The 19,218-nt window shown below is 41.1% G+C and overlaps 2 protein-coding genes across 6 annotated transcripts in view; both read left to right on the forward strand.

Annotated features, from left to right (window-relative positions):
- Positions 1 to 167: 167 nt before the first annotated feature.
- On the forward strand, positions 168 to 6,832 carry LOC105671221 (uncharacterized). 2 transcript variants are annotated; one of them, XM_012365188.2, is made up of 11 exons: positions 168 to 380; positions 938 to 1,000; positions 1,328 to 1,456; positions 1,536 to 1,670; positions 1,735 to 1,892; positions 2,231 to 2,296; positions 2,664 to 2,814; positions 2,893 to 3,093; positions 3,167 to 3,794; positions 3,880 to 4,156; positions 4,225 to 6,832. In XM_012365188.2, the coding sequence occupies exons 1-11, from the start codon at positions 306 to 308 to the stop codon at positions 4,361 to 4,363; spliced, it is 2,022 nt and encodes a 673-aa protein (XP_012220611.2). In that variant the 5' UTR covers positions 168 to 305; the 3' UTR covers positions 4,364 to 6,832. The 2 variants fall into 2 exon arrangements, with proteins under 2 accessions (XP_012220611.2, XP_012220612.2); XM_012365189.2 differs by lacking the exon at positions 2,231 to 2,296.
- A 541-nt stretch (positions 6,833 to 7,373) lies between these two features.
- Positions 7,374 to 19,218, forward strand: part of chb (chromosome bows) — a 48,582-nt gene continuing 36,737 nt past the window's right edge. For all 4 annotated transcript variants that reach the window (XM_012365179.2, XM_012365180.2, XM_012365181.2 and 1 more), the window contains exons 1-5: positions 7,374 to 8,148; positions 17,230 to 17,335; positions 17,930 to 18,101; positions 18,185 to 18,361; positions 18,553 to 18,629. In XM_012365179.2, the coding sequence (XP_012220602.2) occupies positions 7,960 to 8,148; positions 17,230 to 17,335; positions 17,930 to 18,101; positions 18,185 to 18,361; positions 18,553 to 18,629 (721 nt within the window). In that variant the 5' untranslated portion in view covers positions 7,374 to 7,959. The remainder of the gene's footprint in view (positions 8,149 to 17,229; positions 17,336 to 17,929; positions 18,102 to 18,184; positions 18,362 to 18,552; positions 18,630 to 19,218) is intronic.

Genomic DNA, 19,218 nt, shown 5'->3' on the forward strand with positions numbered 1-19,218 from the left:
ATATAATTATAAAAAATATAATTACAAATGTGATAATTTGCGTGATGACGCAACTGTGATATTCCATCTTTACAACGGATCTGCATTCAGCTCCATCATTACACGCCTTAGATGACATTCTGCCAGCTAAGGAAAATTCTCGGAAAAAAAGGAGCGTCGCGCAACACGCCCCCGCAAAGTAACGACGGCCCTGCCCGTCGTGATTACACACTTTGACATCCAACATGGCCACCTGATATGTAGCAGACGATACACACAGGTGGTATGAAAAGCTGTAAATAAAATCCACCTCTCTAGATTTAATTATGAGTGGACGTGTGCAGAAAGAGAGTGCCGATGATTCCGATCGTGTCGACGATGCAGTGGACCCGCGAGTTCAGGTGAGAGCTGTCGCATGTGCATCGCCCGGGGGTCCCGCGACGCGGCTGCTCGCGATATTGACATTTCGCTGTTTTGCGAAAAAGGTCAAAAGCGATTAATCGTGTGTGAATAAACCGGGATAATCACGTCGCGCTTTGCCACACGCTTGAATGACGAATTTTTCGCCAATTTCATATGCAGTGGCATTTTTGCATGCATCTCTTATTTCGTCCCCTCCACCCACTTACACATCTACACGAGTCACAGACGTCCCCAATTCTTATTTTCCCTCCTCCCGCCCTGCCCGATGTGCCTATTACGACGACAGCGCGTGCTAAATTATCCTCGTTGCCCGGTAACTTTATTTCGACGCAAGAAATTGGAGTACAATGCACGAGGCTTGTTTGATTCGTATGCAAAAATCTATAATAGAAAGAGACACAAATTGTTTGTTTCATTAGAAATTTGCTATATGTTGAAAAACATTTCTGCATACATGTAATATAGTGTTAGTAATTAATAATTAATAAAAAAAATAATATGCAGCTTATCTGTATAAAATATAATATTGTTTCAGATTGAACTTGAAAGATTAAACACAGCTACCGATGACATTAATAAACTAGAAGTTGATTTAGATGTAAGTATCATTTTTTTGTCAAAGCACAATCTTGCAAAAATCTTCCACTGTCTAGATTTTCTATTGTGATATATGAATCATGCTTAAAGAACAAAATTGCTGGCAAGTTTTGAACTTGGTTGCGATTAGATTTTATTGAGATGATTGCTGTGTAAGATATATGCAAATGGATGATGACAAGATGATCTTAATAGCAGCAGACCATGATAGCTTCAACTAAAGAAATAATTTATAACTTGAGATTGTAGTCTATAAGAAATCATAATGTTATACATGCTACATATTTATTACTTCCATGTGATTAATTTTTTGTTCTATCATTTTTAGGAAGCAAGAGCAACCTTTAGAGAATTATTGTGCGAATCAACAATCAAGATTGACACTTTAGCTAAGAAACTTGGAGCCTGCATTGAAAAGTCTAGACCATATTATGATGCTAGGTTTAAGGCGAAAGAAGTAAAAACCTTGATAACTGAATAACCATTGTGATCTTAATTAAATACAGATATAACTTCAAGAGTATTTTATTTTACAGGCGTTACAAGAAACGCAAAAAGCTGCAATTAGATTTGAGAGAGCTAATAGTCAACATGCAGCAGCTAAAGAAATGGTTTACTTAGCAGAAGAAGGATTACGGACTGAAGGAAGATGCTTTGATCACGCTTGGCAGGTAAAACTTATTGGTAGATTTCGATAAAAATTATATGCACTGTGTAATAAAATGTGTATTGTAGGAAATGTTGAATCATGCCACATCACGAGTCAATGAATCAGAGCACGAGAGAGCTCTTTCCGAAGCAGAACACAGGCATACAACTGCAGTATATCACAAAACGGAACACGAAGTTCAAAAATTGCAGCGCGAATTAAAGCGTACTATCGCCAAATCTAGGTACGTAAGTGCGCTTCAACCTCCTCGTTAATTGGGTTCGATATTCCTTTTCTCCTGATCGTTCTTTCAATGCATGAAATTATTGCATATATTCATCTTATACGAATCACTTCTCAAAGCTAGATACCTTGTATACGACCAAGTTAATGTATTGAAACACGACAACTGTCCATATATGAAACCTGTTATTATTTTTTTCCCATTGCTATAGTTTTCCTATCGATATATTTTACCCTGATTCGAATAATCATCAGGCTACTGTTGAATGATTATTATGTTATTTTCTATAGACCTCTTATAGTATTTATGTGTTTTTGGTTATATGTTCGTGTTGGCAGTATGGGTGCACGCCGCAGCTTGCTTCTGATAAACAGTATCGCCTACAGGCACAACTTGCTCATGTTGTAAGTAGAATAGATATTCTTTTTTATTTTTTTCCGTAATATAGGGGATATTTATTTTTCTCTGTGTGCTATCGAAACCAACTATTTATTTATTTATTTTTCAAATTGCTATCCCGATTGTGCATGAATCATATATTTATGAGATTTATTTTGAAACATGTTATCTTTTTGATTGAGCTTCTCACAATAATTTCACTCGCACACAAGATTCTAAACAAGTTGCTTCCTCCGACGAAATTACTATGTAATAAATGATTTAAATTTTGTCATGCGTAAAAGTACAAATGATGAATATAAAATGCATACAATTTCCGCATAGCTCATCCGTAATAATAAAACATCGCGTAATCAATTGATTAAATCATAGGCCTTACTATGAAACGAAGGCGCACTTTAATCAAATGCTGGAGGAGCAAAAGATGAAGGTCAGCGCGTTGGAGACATCAGTTGGCGAAGCGAAAGCATCATACGCGGCAGCGTTACGAAATCTGGAAAAGATCAGCGACGAGATTCACAGGGTAGAAATAAATATGCATACGTGCCTCTGTCATTAAACGTAATGCGAGCTGTGCGTAAAATTTTCATACTTTTATTAGACGAGACGATACGACGGAACGGATGAGTATGACAAGTGTACGCGCGACGCGCCTGATCGCTCCACCACGCAAACCAACACGGCCACTCCGACGGATTCCAGTGTAACTGGATCTCCGGACAGCACGGATTACACTAGCGACGAGTATTTACGCCTTCCCGACAAAATGAGTCCGAATGTGCCGTGTCCTATGCCTACAAGAGTGAGTGTACACTTCCGACTTCGATTCATGCTCATTTCTCACTTTGCTGATTCATAAACACGCCCTTTTGCAGATCGAGAGAGATTCGTCGTCGGAGTACCTGGGCCTAAACAATCTCAACCTTTCATCCACCGAACCGCGCAAATACATAAAACGAGACCGTCCACGAAGTATCGCGGCGACCGATTCGAAACATATCGTATCTCTAAACCACACGAGTTCTTCAGCACCAGGCCTGACGGACCTGTCGGGCATCATCTCTCCGGTCGAGAAGAGAGTGAAAATTCAGACACCCATGAACGACAACAAGAAAAATACTACGACGCAGAACGGAGAGGAGTGGACGGAAATTAGCCTGAACAATTCGCCGGATGAAATTTATTACAACAATGACGTGTATTCCGACGAAGAGGATCAAATTCCTTACAAGCCACTACCGATGGATCTAAGTCCGGAAATTGCGCAGTCAGTTGCCGCAACCGTCGAGCCGTCAAAGGAAGAGCAGTCAAACCGAAAGAAATTAGTCACGCAGAAGTCTTTGCCTACGATGTCGAAAGTAAATGAAGTTAGTTTAAGCGAAGAGAAAAAGGCCGAGGTCACGAGGAGTCCGTCGGTGAAACATAAAGGCAAGCTCGACGGCAGCTTAACCAATTGGATAACCAGGAGTTCGGTCAGTGACGAGGCTAGTGCTGGCAGTTCCAGTAAGTGAAGAGATGTGTCTTGGAAGAATTTTATATATTAACTTTATGCGCGATCGGATTTATACAAATCTATTACCCATTTCAGCGAATTCAAGCAGAAGACAATCTCTCGATATGCTGTGGAGCGGCGGCACCGGAGAGCGCGTCAAAGAGTTACTCAATCACGGTATAATGATGCTAAACATATCCAGCTTGACGGAACGACGTTCCAGCGAACCAAAGACAGCGGAGAGAGACAAGGACAAGTCTGAAAAGTCCGAGAAAGTCGAAATTAAAGGAAAGAAGGTCCCTAGTCCCTTAGAAAAAACCATGAGCTATCTCAATGCCGACGAGGAGACGTCGGACAGCGAAAGTTTAGCTAGGTAAGTTTTCATTAATACTTTCGGCTTGTGATTTATTGATTCGTTATTAATCACAAATTCGCGATTAGCGTGGAGATGTTAACGGAGGATCAAATCTCTTCGCTCATGATGGAACCGGACATGAATCAAGTATGCCAAGAGATCCTGGGAACTCCCTTGGTTGAAGTGTGTCCACTGTTACAACAATTGCAGACACAACAACAATAGCCTTATCGCGGTGGGACTTGCGCGACCGAGTGGCAAAGATTCAACAATAGAAAGTGTTCAAGATCATTATAAGATGGTAACGTAATTAAGGCACACCCTTTCCGTTAAGGTACCAAACACACTACTATATATTCTGTTTCTATCTATCGTTATAACTGTAGATTTTTTTATCATGTGATATAAGATGGAGCAACTGTTAGATTGCTATTGCAACAATATTTTTCATGGGTTTTATGTATACTCGGTATCGTCAAGTTATTGTATATCGGTTAGTAAGAATAATATCTATATGTATTCATTGTAGAGGGGATATAATGAGGCTTGTGGCTTTTAGTTAATTCCGTACTTGCATTGAAAGTGTCTTGTTAGTTCTTCGGATACTAAAAAGCCTAACAATGTCTTTTTGTGGATACGCTTACACGTGGGGGACATTTTCGAACTTGTTCTATAAAATCTTTCTAATATTTAACATTTGGTAAACTTGTGAAATATCATTCGCTAAGAAAGCAATATGTAGTTTACTTCTAGAAAATCGTATAGTCCAATCTAGATAATCGTACACGAATCTATTCCGAGTTACGTCGACTATTTTTTGCTTGCCTTTACATGCGACTGCTATCACGTTGAAGCTCTTTCTCGGAGCGTCTAACAAATATATTAGAATATCATGTTACCGCAGCGAGATATCAAACGATCTAGATAAATTAAGGTGAACCGTAACAAAGTTTACTTTTACTCTACGTTTAAAGATAATCGGTTACGATAAGCACTCCCTTGTCTCTCTCATCACAACGCGATTGTTCGGTCCACTAAGTCATCCGCAAAGCGTGAAATATAGAGCAAGAAAAAAAAAAATCCTATAGAAAGTTACAAGATGCCAATTACGACTTCAACAGTCAGATTCTCTAAAACGCGGAACGAATTGTATATATAAGCATAGCGTAATATAATTCTAAACGTATGTAGATCTGTGTACAAAATGTACTGTTAACATCAAAAGTACTACTCTCCGACTGCGTGATCATCTTGAGTTCGATTACTCGTTAATTTGTTACGAACGCGAAGGCAAGCTGTATCTATGATCGGTGACAGCATGTTTTGAATACAGATCGAGAATCGTGCAGCTTCGACAGGCATGCTGTTTCATATACAAAGCTTCGTGACGTAAATAAGTGAGTGATAGTGTTCAACCCGTCAGGTTCAGCAACATATTTTTCAATATTTTTCGCTGCGACGCAATAGGGACTACGTGTGTCTATCCAATTAAGTACCTTACGGCTGTCGATCGTGTCAGATAAGCGAGGAGTGTGATTCGCGAATATACAAATTATTGTAAGCAGGATAGTCTGGACAGTGATACTCGATCGTGATAATAATAGATCAGAGACGCGTTACTCGAATTCAGGCACTCGGGACAAAGTAAAAGTTAAGTACTAGCTCCATCATTTTTATTGCCACGTATTGTGATATAGCTGTTAGTGATTTTAGACGTTCAGTTGGATTGTCCAATTGTCAAACGACGGTATTAGTGCAAAATACGCATGCAATATGCTATTTATAAAGAGTAATATATACATATATACATAAAATATAAGTTATATACACATATATATACAGATCCTATTTATTTTGAGCGTAACTTTCTGTAACCGATATTAATTGACATTTTTTCAAACAGCGTTTGTCAATTTTTATAAGAATAGTGGCAATGATATTTTTCGACCAAGATTATTTTATGTCATTATATCGCGACACGTCGAAAAATCTATATGTGCAATATAGCTTCATTGAAAAGTCCATTACAAATGTGAAATAAATATCGAAATTATCAAAAAATATCACATTCCTGAAAGTACTGTGTATTACACAGAATCCGTTATTGCCACTCTTCTCTAATATAATTCCACTCTAAGATCCGTGTTTGTATTCTACATTTAGCAATTCTAAATGCAAAACCCGAACACGAGTCTAAATATCTACAATATGTACAAAACGCGACAGAGAGTGTAATTCACTGATTTGAATTGTTTGTTACTGCTCAAGAATGCTGTAAAAAAAGTCGATCGAGAAATGCGAAATGTTATTCTAATCCAGTCGATTCCATCGATTTTAATGAATTATTTTTCACGGGAGAAGGACTTCGACGCCATCGCTCACATTCTTATACTGTAATATATCGTTCCATATAAATCTAAACTATCGAGTAGGATTTTCTGGCGATTCTTTTCGTTCGCGAAATCCTACAGGCTTTCTAAAATTATTCGTCGAAATTCCACATAATCACAATGTTATCGTGACTCGCGCTGCAAGAAATATTTTCGTCCTGTATGTCGGACAACAATAATATAGCGCTGCAAGCGAGGGCATAATAATAGCTGTAATAAATTATATTGTACATACCTAATATTGTATATGTGAATGTAACTATGTATATATCATTATCCTCATTAAAACCTCATTACAAAAATATACGCAGGACGCGTGTGTAAAGGCATGCGATTCACCTGTTCGAATTCAAATTCTGCGATATGCAATCTGCGCTTCTCACATTCGTAATCATTCTCCTTCACAAATAATAATCGCTGCATTTTTGCAGTTTTTATCTCTTATCTAACCAACATCTCATCAAATGTATTATGTTTCTTGACTTACCTCGTCCATTCAAATTCAAATTATCGGTTGGACAATATGGGTCATCGTGACGCCGTCCAAATCGAAGGAATATCTTCTTACAACACGTTTCTTCCCGCGATGCCGTAAAAAACGAGGAACAAGTACACTTTATTCCGCGAAATCGCATTTGTACCGGAGAACGAAATAAATTGTTAAACGACGCGCGCGATTCAAACGTACTTAGAGTATATTCAGACAAACTCATACAGATGCATGTGCTTATACGTTATGCAGATTCATTTGAATGTACCTTTACGAAGAGGTAGTTGCAACAAACTGCCGTTCGCGGCGCTGTAATCGGCGACGCAGGCGCGGCGCGAAAGACGGCGAGAGCGGCGATCGTGAAACGAAAATGGCGTCGCGTGCATGGTGCCGATGTGATCTCATTTCGCCGTATTCGTGATCGAGTAAATACGGTTTACGGAGGTGCGAGAAACGGCGAATGTTGGTAACGGCGTTCGTCCACGCGTTTGGTGTGTAATACTTGCGACTCGAGGATCGCTCGCACGGCGAGAAACAAACGCCCGTGGCAGTCGCGCCGCACGTACGGACGTTACAGCGAGCGGCGGCGGCGACGGCGGCGACGGCGGTTGCAGTGACTACTCTGACGATAATTGAATCGCGCGGACAGTATCGCACCGGCAACTCTGTGTAAATCCGCGTTCGTGCGAGTGCGAGTTCGTCCCGCTGGCATGACGAAGGACGCGAAATTCTCGTTTCCGCGTGTAAGCATCGTGAACTTAGCCGCGACGGTGGAGTAATGTGTGTTGACGTGTATTGAGTGAGCCCTCTCTACGTTATCGTCCTTGTTCCGTTTCGACGGAAGATCGCCTGCCGGCAGCGAGGACGAAGACGACGATACACGGCCACTACGACGACGAGCACGGTGACGGGGACGTGCGACGTTTAGCATCTCACTCGCTATGGCGGTGAATCCGCGTGATATGGACGGCTTTATGCCGCTCCTGTCAACGACGGATATCAAGAAGAAGCTGAACGTCGGTACTGCGCTACTGAATTACCTCGGCGATTCGGACAAGAGCATCGAGTGCCAGGATATCGGCATGTTCATCGACAACATTATACCGTGGCTTGGCAACGGCAATCCCAAGGTAAGCGCATTTCTGTTCCAACGACGACGATTTTAGGCCGCCCGCGCTGACGTCGAATCATTCCGAGAGCACTTAACCTTAACTTGCAAAATTTTTGCGAATGATCTTGAAGTTGCTTATTTACGATTATGAGCATTGGTATGCATTAACAAATATTTATTTCGTACGTATTTATTTTTTAGATTATTAAATATCGGAATTCCGGTGAAAACAAAGCATTCCATTGTATTTATTATAACTTCGATCTTATTTCCCTATCTATACACAGTAACGTACAAAACAGCGCCGTTTTGGTATCAATAAAAATTAATCGGGAACAAAAGAACAATGGATGATATTTATAAAAAGTTTGTATGTTTTATTATCGAAGAATATTATTTGTTACTTTTAAGAAAGTGACCTTTATCAATAAATATAACGTTTGTAATTTTTTGCCATTGACCAGAATGAGACAGAGCGCTTGTTATTACTAGTTTCTGTTGATATCGACACCAGTACATCTGCTGTTTCGCGCGCCCTTTCCGGGCTACATTGCAATTTAAAGAAAGATCGAGAAGTGCGAGTTAATCGACCAAGTTCGGCGCAGGTGGTCCTTAATGTCAACCGTTGATTACGATCGCGAGTCTTTTCGTCGCGAGTACATATGACGCGCGCGGTCCATAAATGGAGAAAGGAGACGATTGATCAGCCGCCGCCTTCAGCGCGCTCCGTAAAACGTCGCTTTTCGCGTTCGCACGTGAGAACGCGGCCGCCCTTATTTCGCATTTCTGCCCCCGTAACGAGAACGGCCAGAGTGGCAGTGATAATACAAGGTGGCGCGTGAAAACGTAACCTTAAATTTCAACGTTGACGGAAGTTTTTATCTCTCATAAATCATTCGCTTGAAGTATCAGCGAGTAAACGGCGGTAATTTGACGCGTTTATTAAATCTCTCCGCGATAACAATATCCTAAGGGCAAAAGTAATCCATCTTTACGGTGCCTCCTTTTACGACTCGGAAGGAAATAACTCAGTTTACGGCGCCCTTTTCTACGACTCAGATAAAAATAATACTTTACTTTATATATAACTGTACAGCTGGCCTTCTTTCTTTCGAACTCACAAAAAAATATGAAATCGGTCGTTTTTATTCTGAAAATGTTTAACACGAATTTTCGTACTTATTCGAAGTAAACGGAGATTGGAATATATTACACAATGCTGTTTGGAGATTTAAAGGCGCGCTGCGAGTACAATTCTGATACGATAGAGTGCTGCATTAAGCACGATGCAGTTGTTTACTCGGAAGATTTAGTTATCTGCTTATACACCCCCCTCCCCCCTCTCCATCGTTCTCCAATGCGTGCGAGAGATCAATGTCGCGTTGTCATGTTTAGAACTTAATGCTCGCCGTGAATCAACACGTACGGTATAAATAATTTATTGAAAGGGTGATTCATTAAAGGGTCGATTTGTGGAAGCATATGCGTAATTGTTGGTATTGAATAGAATAATTAAGAACTGAACAATGAAATTGAACACGTTCTAAACGGCAAATTAACGCAGCTCCGCGGCGAGACGTGACCGGCCGCGTTAATTAACGTATTTACGCACATCGCTTTTTCCTTACGTATTGCGCAACGCGTAATTTTGTGAAGAAGCTGACGGAGAACGAAGCAGGATGTTTGTAACATTTGCATAGTGAGCCTTCGTTTAATTTTTATTTCCTGCATGTAGATATGTTGATTTTAATGATATTTTGGATCTACGAGTGCATTAAGTGCAAGAATCGAAGAATAAAGTACAACGACAGAAATACATAACGAGATCTGTCGTAAAGAGCGAAACAAGTGACAGAATTCTGCATTTATAAGACGCACAATCTGACATTTAACTAATTAGAAAGAAAGAGGGCATATAACGCGGACATCTCTTTCTTACGAATTGCACATTGTTATGTATTTTTATTTTTGTTCCCCTTTTGTTTGTATTAGATTAAGTCTCTCTCGGTTCTAATTTTGTATGATGCGAAGTGGCGGTGTTCGGGGTGTGTCGAGTGACAAACTCGCTGCCTTGTGTGCGTGCGTGCGTGCGTGCAACCAGGGATTCTCATTCGCCCGATTGGACGGCGGTCATACGCCGTGTCCAACCTTTAACACTCGAATACCCGCGATGACCTCCTCGGTTATAAATTTAGACACCGCACTTTTTGTCGCTACAATTAGTTGTTCGAAATTTAATTCATTTCTGTCGCGACGTCGTTATTGTTAGATCGGCTTTCGTCATTTGTTCATCGCCGCGATTGAATCTTTTATAACTACGTCTTCGCGAAAGAATGTTGCACTAGGATATATTGGGGGGATATTTCGAGATTCTCCTTTGGCAAAGGATACACGGCTGGGAGTTCGCCGTTGCGACCTTTAAATTGCCCAATCTGCATCGTAAGCGATCGAGAGCAATCGAGTTTATGATGTATTATTGTTGTCGATTGAGGTACTCCTACGTCCTCGGTATTCTTGCCGAATTGAGTCTGCTACCGTTTATTTATTTCTTTTATCGAACCTTAGAGAACGATGCTCGACATTGCGGGTGTAATTGAATTGAACAAGAATTTGCAAAACTTTGATCAGCTTGCGTAATAGAGATTGCTCCAAATATTTTTTTCTTCGACTTCTAATATTCAAAATTAAATTCTAGTTAATAAAAATTTTGATTTTAAATGAAAATTGACTTCGACATTTTCTCTACATTTCCAACGATACTTTCTGCTTGTCGAAGCATCACGGAGCTCGGTTCACTTGCGGATAAGGGAAAAAACTTTCACGCCATGTATGCAACATGTTCGTAACCGTGTTGCAAAGATCGACGAAGGGATGTCGTTTAGTTGGTAACCATTAAGTCGCTAAATGTTCGCCGGTAATGGTCGAGCGTGCGGCCGATACGAGTTTTTGAGCCCTTCGAGAGAAATGTACAACGGTTCGAGTGACAGTTTAATGGACTATCGAGATCGGTTCGTAACTTTGCTGCGGGATTTGAACCATCAGGTACGTTCGACAGGGATTTCATCGAAATTCACATTACTTTTCGATATTATAATTTTCGTTTAACACGCAATATTTGCTTAAAATAATATTTTTTTAATTCAAATTAAAATGCAATTATTAATTAAAATCTCCGTGAATTCTCCGAAAGAGCTCGATCGTTTTTTACATAATGTTTACGAAATCGCGGTGAGTTCAAGATGATGTAACTATTCGGATGATAATTTGTTTATACAAGTGAATGTCAACTGAGATGCTGAAAGGTCTATATATCATGTAGCGAAATCTATTTGAGGACAAAGTGGGCGTAAGAAATCATTCTCGTCATTTGGGCGGTAACGCTGATGAATGATTCATTGTAACGTTACGTTTTTATAATTGCCTTGATAAGATGCTCCGTGAGATTAGTGAATAAGTTGATATCTTGCAAAATACGCGATGAGAAATACGCCAACAAAATACATGGACTTTTTATCTATTAATGAAATTTTTCGCCATAATACATTTCTCTTTCTTATTACTTTCTTCTCTCAACTCGAAAATAATACAGTACAACCTTACTCAGGAGTTTCGCTCGTGTTTCTCATGTGTTTATCAAATTACACCTCGCGTTACAATCTCCACGCGTGTAATTGATACATCCACTCTTAAAAAACCGCCGATAGCTCATCGGCAGCTCGTCTTACGTCATTTTTCGCGCGTGTTGACTGCAAGAACGAAAGTTGCTCTACGATATGATAAATAATTAATTAAGCTGAGTCTCAGTCGAAATTTAGAGACTCCTGCATTAAGATCGCTCGTATTTGATACTCTATGCGCAAACACGAACGAAATCGACACTCGCGTGTGGGTTTGCACATATACTCGAGCGTTCACTGCTATTTTTAGCGCGGTTTTTTTTTTATTATCATACGAGTCACCTCTCCGTTTCCTCTAGTTATTTATCTATAGCTGCTCTCTGCATTTTCCGAGTAATCTCTGCTGCAATTTATTTCAAAGTAAAGTTTATCAGGAATTCTAAAGATTTTTACTCAGAAATTGCACCGTGCTTTCTTCAGTTCTAGTTTTTTGAACTCCACGCTTCTATGATTCGTGTTAATTAATTATTGTTGAATGTTGACGTTTTTTTTACTTTTTTTTTTAAATATACGATTTAATTATAAAACTCACGTGTATTTTTCATTCATTTGAATGACTTTCGTACTTCACAATGCGTCATTCAGTTCGCACAATGCGAACCGGCGAATCCAAACGTCAATAAAACGCGCGAAATATAGGCAGCGGAAGCGCGTGTCGCGCTTAATTGCGGCGCTTGAAATTTCGAACGAGAATCGCCGTGAATGCGTGATTATCGACACGCCACTTGTTGCCGTCGCGCGTGATATTGACCCACGATGACGCATTGACACAAAGTGGCACGCGTTTTCACCTTCGCGACAGGGCAGAAATAAGAACGAGGAGACGTTAAAGTCAGGAGTGCGTTAAAAAATGGGCTTTCAACTGTCCGCTGCCCACGACGATTCATTGTGTCGGTCGGAAGAATAGAGTGAATGCGCCGTTCAGAAAAAGAGCATCTCCGGCTTTCTCTGAACTGGTCGTGTTAATGAATATGCATCGTTCGCCGCGGGGATCCGTCCTTAATCTTCGATCCGTCCTTTTCATCGCCGTTTCGCGATTTTGGTATGCAGCCAAATGGGGAAATAAAGCGCGTTTCCTTTACAAGTTATTCCCGATAATTGGCGCGAGACTTTTTTCAATTCCTCGAAACGAAATAATTGGCGACGTTCCTGAAATTATTATATATTGCAACTTCTTTGTAACTATATTTTATCGTGACATCTCGAGATCAATAATTCTACATTTTTATTATATTGCATTTAATTTTAGTTTTATATTTATTTTATATTTGTTAATGAAATATTTTATCGCGTTATTCTATTTTTGATCTTCCGATGATGCGAATGCGGCCATACGTGAATATTTTTAATTTGTAAAATGTTGGATGAAACATTTTTTCTCTTAATAACATTTTCTATTTATATCTTTATTTAAGAAATTTCATTCGTTCGGTTTGTTTGCTTAACAGCTCAGTGCGCGATATGAATAAAACGCGTTGTTTTTATACCGCCGCTGTATACGCGGAGGCGTGAAATATACTATAACTAAATAGACATGCGATACGCGGAGCTGTGGGCTGCTCTTTGTTATTGAATCGCGAACACCGAGCTGTGAATCGCCGTGTGTAATTAGACTCAACAATGTCTCTCCTTAAGGAACCGATAAGGCTGCACCATTTTCGCAAGGCACGAATGCATCGTATCGATGTCAAGGACACGGCGACACAACGCGAACCGAATCGCCGCGGTTTCCGTCGTTGCATTCTACTTGCTTTTTTTGCCCCACCGCGGAGATGTTTCCTTTTCAGGATTTAAAGCATGACATCACTCTCACCTCGATGCTTTTTACATACGTGTCATACAGCGCGCAAGAACGTTTAATCTCTTGCATAACATCGCTCGCTTATGTGTGCATGAAGTGTATTTCTTTTGTAATGTTTTGCAGCGACTTACAAAAAGATCTATGCTAATATCTCGAGCATACTGTGTTTCGAAAAGCAGGAGAATATATTTGCGACCGTATTTCTACGAAGCTAACGTTTCATTTTTTGATGTAATCGCGAAAACATTTTCTGTTGGGGAATTTTGCAAAGAACTTTGACGATTATAATCGAATATAATAATCCGAAGAAATGAAGTGTCAATTTTATTTTTGTCGTGCAAAAATTGAAGATAATTTTTTTATTTCAAGTAGGATTTGAGTCAGACGATATTCCTGCATTGAGAAATTATTTAAATGACACAAGGTGTTTGTCACCGTTGAATCCGATGGCCTCAAGCGGTTTTCAAAGCGACTCGTTATTTTTCAAGAAGTCTGCATGATTACGAGATAGCCTTTCGCTTTATCTCACGAGTTATTTTTTTTTTTTACGTCTAATTCATCTGCCTCGCGAGCTTAAAACCTGTACTAATCTTTCTTAGAATTCCACGAATTTTATGCATGTTAAGAATACATCTCTCGCAACTTCGGGATTATTATACCACACTCAAAAAAATGATCTTGCAATAATAGCTAAAATTTTCTAGGTGTAAAAAATTAACTAAAACAGATAAATGATTAGCAACTGTTGTGATATTGCATATGTAATTACTTAATAAGTTTAGATGACAGAAACAGAATATATATCTGTATTGTTTGTGAACTTTAAAAAGAAAGTTTCTCTAAAGCGCCTATCTATATAAGATCAATCACGTGTTAGATCATGCAATGAATAACATTTAGCAATGGTACCTAAATTTTTCAGAAGCTATTGCTAGAACATTACTGCTATAAATTCTGTATGTGACAAACAATGTTTTCACAGATACGAAAAATAGCGATACATTCTTGTTGCGATATTTAGAAATCTAACTACATCAGCGAAATATTTTTTTGAGTGCAAACAGTGTCGGGCACTTTAAACCACGATTGCCGCAATAAAACGAGAAGGAATATGCGCGGGACTATCGAGCCGCACTTTATCTCGCGCATTGAGGCAAGTTTGTCTCTCGACACGCGAAAGATAAACCGAGGAGTATAAGCTGCCAAATATAGCCCGTTGCAAATCGCGCCGACGACCGACTGACGACGCGGAGAAATTGTGCATTTCACCCTTTTCTGCCTCTCGCGTCGCGTCCGCAACGTGCGTCGATGCAGGATTTTACGACGATAAAATAAAAGTGCGCGATTCAATAAAGAAAGGAACAATCGCCTAATCGGCGATCACAATCAGTTGCGACTCGCCTAATTACGGCGATTACAATAGTAAATTGCAGCCTCGTTCGACGCGAAGCAATTAGACTTTCGTGTTCTGCGTGCATTAAAAAAACATTTGCCTCACGATTTCGCGAAAATGTAATTCGCGTCGCGCTTTCATAATCGTCGGCGAATTTGTCGTACCGTTTCCTGCCGCTTTTCTGTTAAACTGCCAAGAAGTTCAGCGACATATCTGATACCCGATATATCTTCCGTGGCCGAAAATACGCGTTCCGAATATTCAACGGGAGGGTAATAACGGGCTTATTCCCGCCGACCACGTGGCGCTTCGCGGATGCAAATCCGCGATGCCCTTCTGCGGTCGTGCAGAGAAGCCGTGCAGCCTTCCACGTAGCGTCAACAACAGTTTTTAACGGACTGTGCGTCCAAGTTCGACAAGTAAAACCGGAGATCTCGCCCACGCCTGCGTGCGTATCGCGTATTTGTCGAGTTCGCATGACTCTTCTTGCGTGTTGCTTCTATTTCATATATTTTTTTTTTTTTTTTTGTTACTAAGAGCCACTATAGTGGCCTTCATCGCATGTTATACAGAGCTTGTCGAAAATTCTCCCCGTGCACTTCGAGACTCGGAAGAAACTTTGAACATTAGATAAAAAAGTCTCGTAATTTTATTCTTAATTTATAATACATTTTTTAATGCGAAGCTTTTTTGCAAGAAAATCTACAATTAATTTATCGATGAGAATTCAGTGCAAGTTTCTGTGGACATAATTATGTTATGTCATTACTCCACTTCGTTAGTAATACTTACATAATTGATACCGAAAGATTACGCGCGCAGATAGACTTTATCAAGATGCTAACGTTTTGCGCTGCAATTGCAGCAGTTGCTCAACAATGCGATACGATCGCGGACGGATTGAAAGCACACACCTTTTTTTTATCGGAAGGTTGAAGATAACGGCGCAGAGGGGCAAAGAGGGAGGCAAAAACTCTCGGTGCTGAGCAATGATGTCACACTAGCCAGACGATAGCCCTGAGAGAACGTTTACCCCGCTGGCTCGAAAATAGGTTTAAATGCCTATATATAGCACTTCGTTAAATGTATTGAAACGTCCCGCTGCGACGCTTTTGCAGCTCTCATCGCGTTTAATCTAATAGATAAAGTCGCCCGATAAAAAATTCTATTTATCAACATTCTTGAATACACGCTTCGCCTGGATGCGAGTTCTAAATGCAAAGTATTATGGAAATATTAATCGAGACGTTGCATTAGCCTTGATAATTCGCTCGGCATTTCTTAATTATAACTCGCATCGTAATTACCACGCGATCGCCTTTCGCGCGAGAGCAGGACGCACGATCAGAAGTTCGTTGATTAATTAATCGCCAAGTTTCTCGATTAAAAGAAAATGAAAACGAGATTTCGTCCGCTCGTGCAGTACGTAGCGTAAATCACGAGTGCGCACTTCGTCTGACGGGGATCGCAGGTGAAGCATAATAACGAATAACGGGCAGTGAGGCGCGAGGGTGCGATTTTCCAACTTGAAGAGAACGGGGCTCATCTCCCCTCCAGATCGATATGTTGCATCGCTCGAGGATGTCAACATTGCACGAGTCTGGGCAATATTACGATCTTATATAGGTGCGCTTTTTCTCTCTCTCTCTCTCTCTCTCTCTCTCTCTATCTCTCGTCTTTCTGTATATATTAGAATCGATATTATGATGTGAAAGAGTTTTCTGTTATCGGATATTTTATTATAGCCGACTCTCGATAATGTTTTCTTTTCTTCACTTGATGCTAGCTTCCATTTTTCTTTCGGATTATTATCTGAGAAATGTAACATAATATAACATAAAAAATTGAATTAGTAATATTAAAATCATAGCAGTATGGGATAAGATAAATAACATAATGTACAGATTGAAAAGAAATATGTGTAAAATACTTCTCAAGTGACACGATCGAGATTTCTCAGGTGCCGATTGCGTCAAGACGCTGCTATTATTAGCCGATCTTTTTGCCGTGATTAGGAATGTTAATTAATATATCTCGTAATGAAACCGTATAAAACACCTTCTGTGCTCGCTAAATTATCCGAGGTAGACCTCGATCGCCTTGATGCGCCGCCGTTACGCGCGAAAGCGGCGACTCCGATTTTACCGAAGGAGGACAATCGTCGTCGGTGTAATCGTCGCGGATATGCGCCATAAATTCAAACGACACATACATTTCTTTTCTTTGCAGGTCGTCCAGAATGGTTTAGAGATTCTCACGTATCTCGCGGATCGGATGGGTCACGACTTCAAGCCTTACATCTCCACTATCATTCAGCCGACAATAGACAGGCTAGGTGAGTACGAGGCGTATCTGTTCTACCCATTTGTCTCGCAGATCGTAAATCCACGAGGTGGAAATATATCGGCCGGTGCGATACGTCGCGCGAGCTGGGAAAATTTCTATTATTATTTATGGCGATCGGCAAAACGACGGCCCACGTCGGCCGATAATTGGCACCGACGAAGGCCTATATATTTCCGCTTGTAAATTCTGCGTGATATAGAGACGATCGAAGGCGACTTTGACACCGAGTATTAATTAGAAAGACTATACGATCCGTTAAACACGTTTGTCTTTGAAAGTCGACGACGCGGCGTATCGAGTGAATCATCGTATCGTTAATCGCGAAATGAATTCGAAATAGAACGCGAGCCGGAGGGAAGTTTAAACGCCTTTAATGAGGTTGAAGTCTATGACAGATGTGCACCATATTTGTCGAGAACCGGTCCGCCGATCGCTTTCAGCTGTCGCGCGAACCTGACGTCGAGATGTTTCGCACACGCGCATACGCATACATATACATATCCCGCTTATTCGACAATATCGCGATCGTCTCTCCGTTTTCACGCGTCCGATCAATTAACGATTAAATTTGTCTTTGTTATAGGCGACAGCAAAGATGCCACCAGGGAAAAGGCGCATTTGGTACTTCTGAAAATTATGGAGAAGGGATGCATGTCGCCGCAGAATCTTCTGGACAGACTTCGCCCGGCTTTCAATCACAAGAACGCGAAATTGCGAGAGGAAGCGCTGATCCTGCTGACGACAACACTGAACGAGTGAGTTGCGAGCTTTGCGTTTGTTTAAAATCATTTGTAAAAGACACCGCAATACTTACGCAATTGTTTTTGAATTTCTCCAGGCATGGAGCGGACGAGATGGCTCTGTCGGGAGTGATCCCGAGCATCGTCAAGCTGCTGTCCGATCCTTCGGAAAAAGTTCGGGAAACCGCGCTGAGCACGCTCGCCGATATCTATCGGCACGTCGGCGAGAGATTACGCGTCGACTTGCAAAGAAAGCACAATGTGCCGCAAGCCAAGTAAGTGAAATGACCGGAGAAAGCAAGTCTCTTTCGGCTTTCGATCTGCATAAACTTTCATGGCCCCTAATCGCTATTCCATCGCTTCCTCTTTCTTACGAAATATTAGCTGATTGGTCGCGAGTGATCGATAAATACCATAAAATTGTCGACTGTGACATTATGTAAACTCTCGCTCCTTCTGCTCGCAGAATGCTCCTGTTAATAGAGAAGTTCGATCAACTGAAGGCCGCCGGCGATCTTCTACCTCTGGCGATGTCATCCGACGGTGAGTAGATTTATTGAATTCCCCGGGGCGCCGCGGGGTACCGCTTAATTTAAACACGACGGAGGACAACGCCGTGTGCGCGCCACGCGCACGCACCTCCGTTACATGCGCTGTTTCAAACGTTACGCTCGCGCCTTGTATCGTGCTGCCATCGCGCAGCCACGGGGTCTATCACGTACGCGATTCTACCTGCCTTCGCATGCAGGAAGGCCTCCGCACCTGCCGCCTCGCACGCCCCGCTCCGACTCCGCCGCAGCTCAGTGTTACATGTATACATCATGAATATTTACCAAGGACCGCGTGTTCCTCGATGTGACGGGAATGCCATGTATCGCTCGTCACGGTGCCGCGTACGGCCGCTGACTTCGATCTAATGACACGTGGATATCTCCCCGCTCGTATCGGAATCTCGCCTCCTCGCTTCCGGCGAAGAATAAACATTCGAAGTTTACGCAAGAAGTTGCGCGAGGTTTCGTTTCCTCGAACGGCCGATACAATAAGATCGGCTAATTCGCGCTATCCGCACCGCCGGCGGGATTGCATAATGTTGCACAGCGACGGGGACCGCGCCGGCTACGCGATATATCGG

This window comes from Linepithema humile, chromosome 6 (genome assembly GCF_040581485.1).
Source record: "Linepithema humile isolate Giens D197 chromosome 6, Lhum_UNIL_v1.0, whole genome shotgun sequence".
Taxonomy (NCBI): Eukaryota; Metazoa; Arthropoda; class Insecta; order Hymenoptera; family Formicidae; genus Linepithema; species Linepithema humile.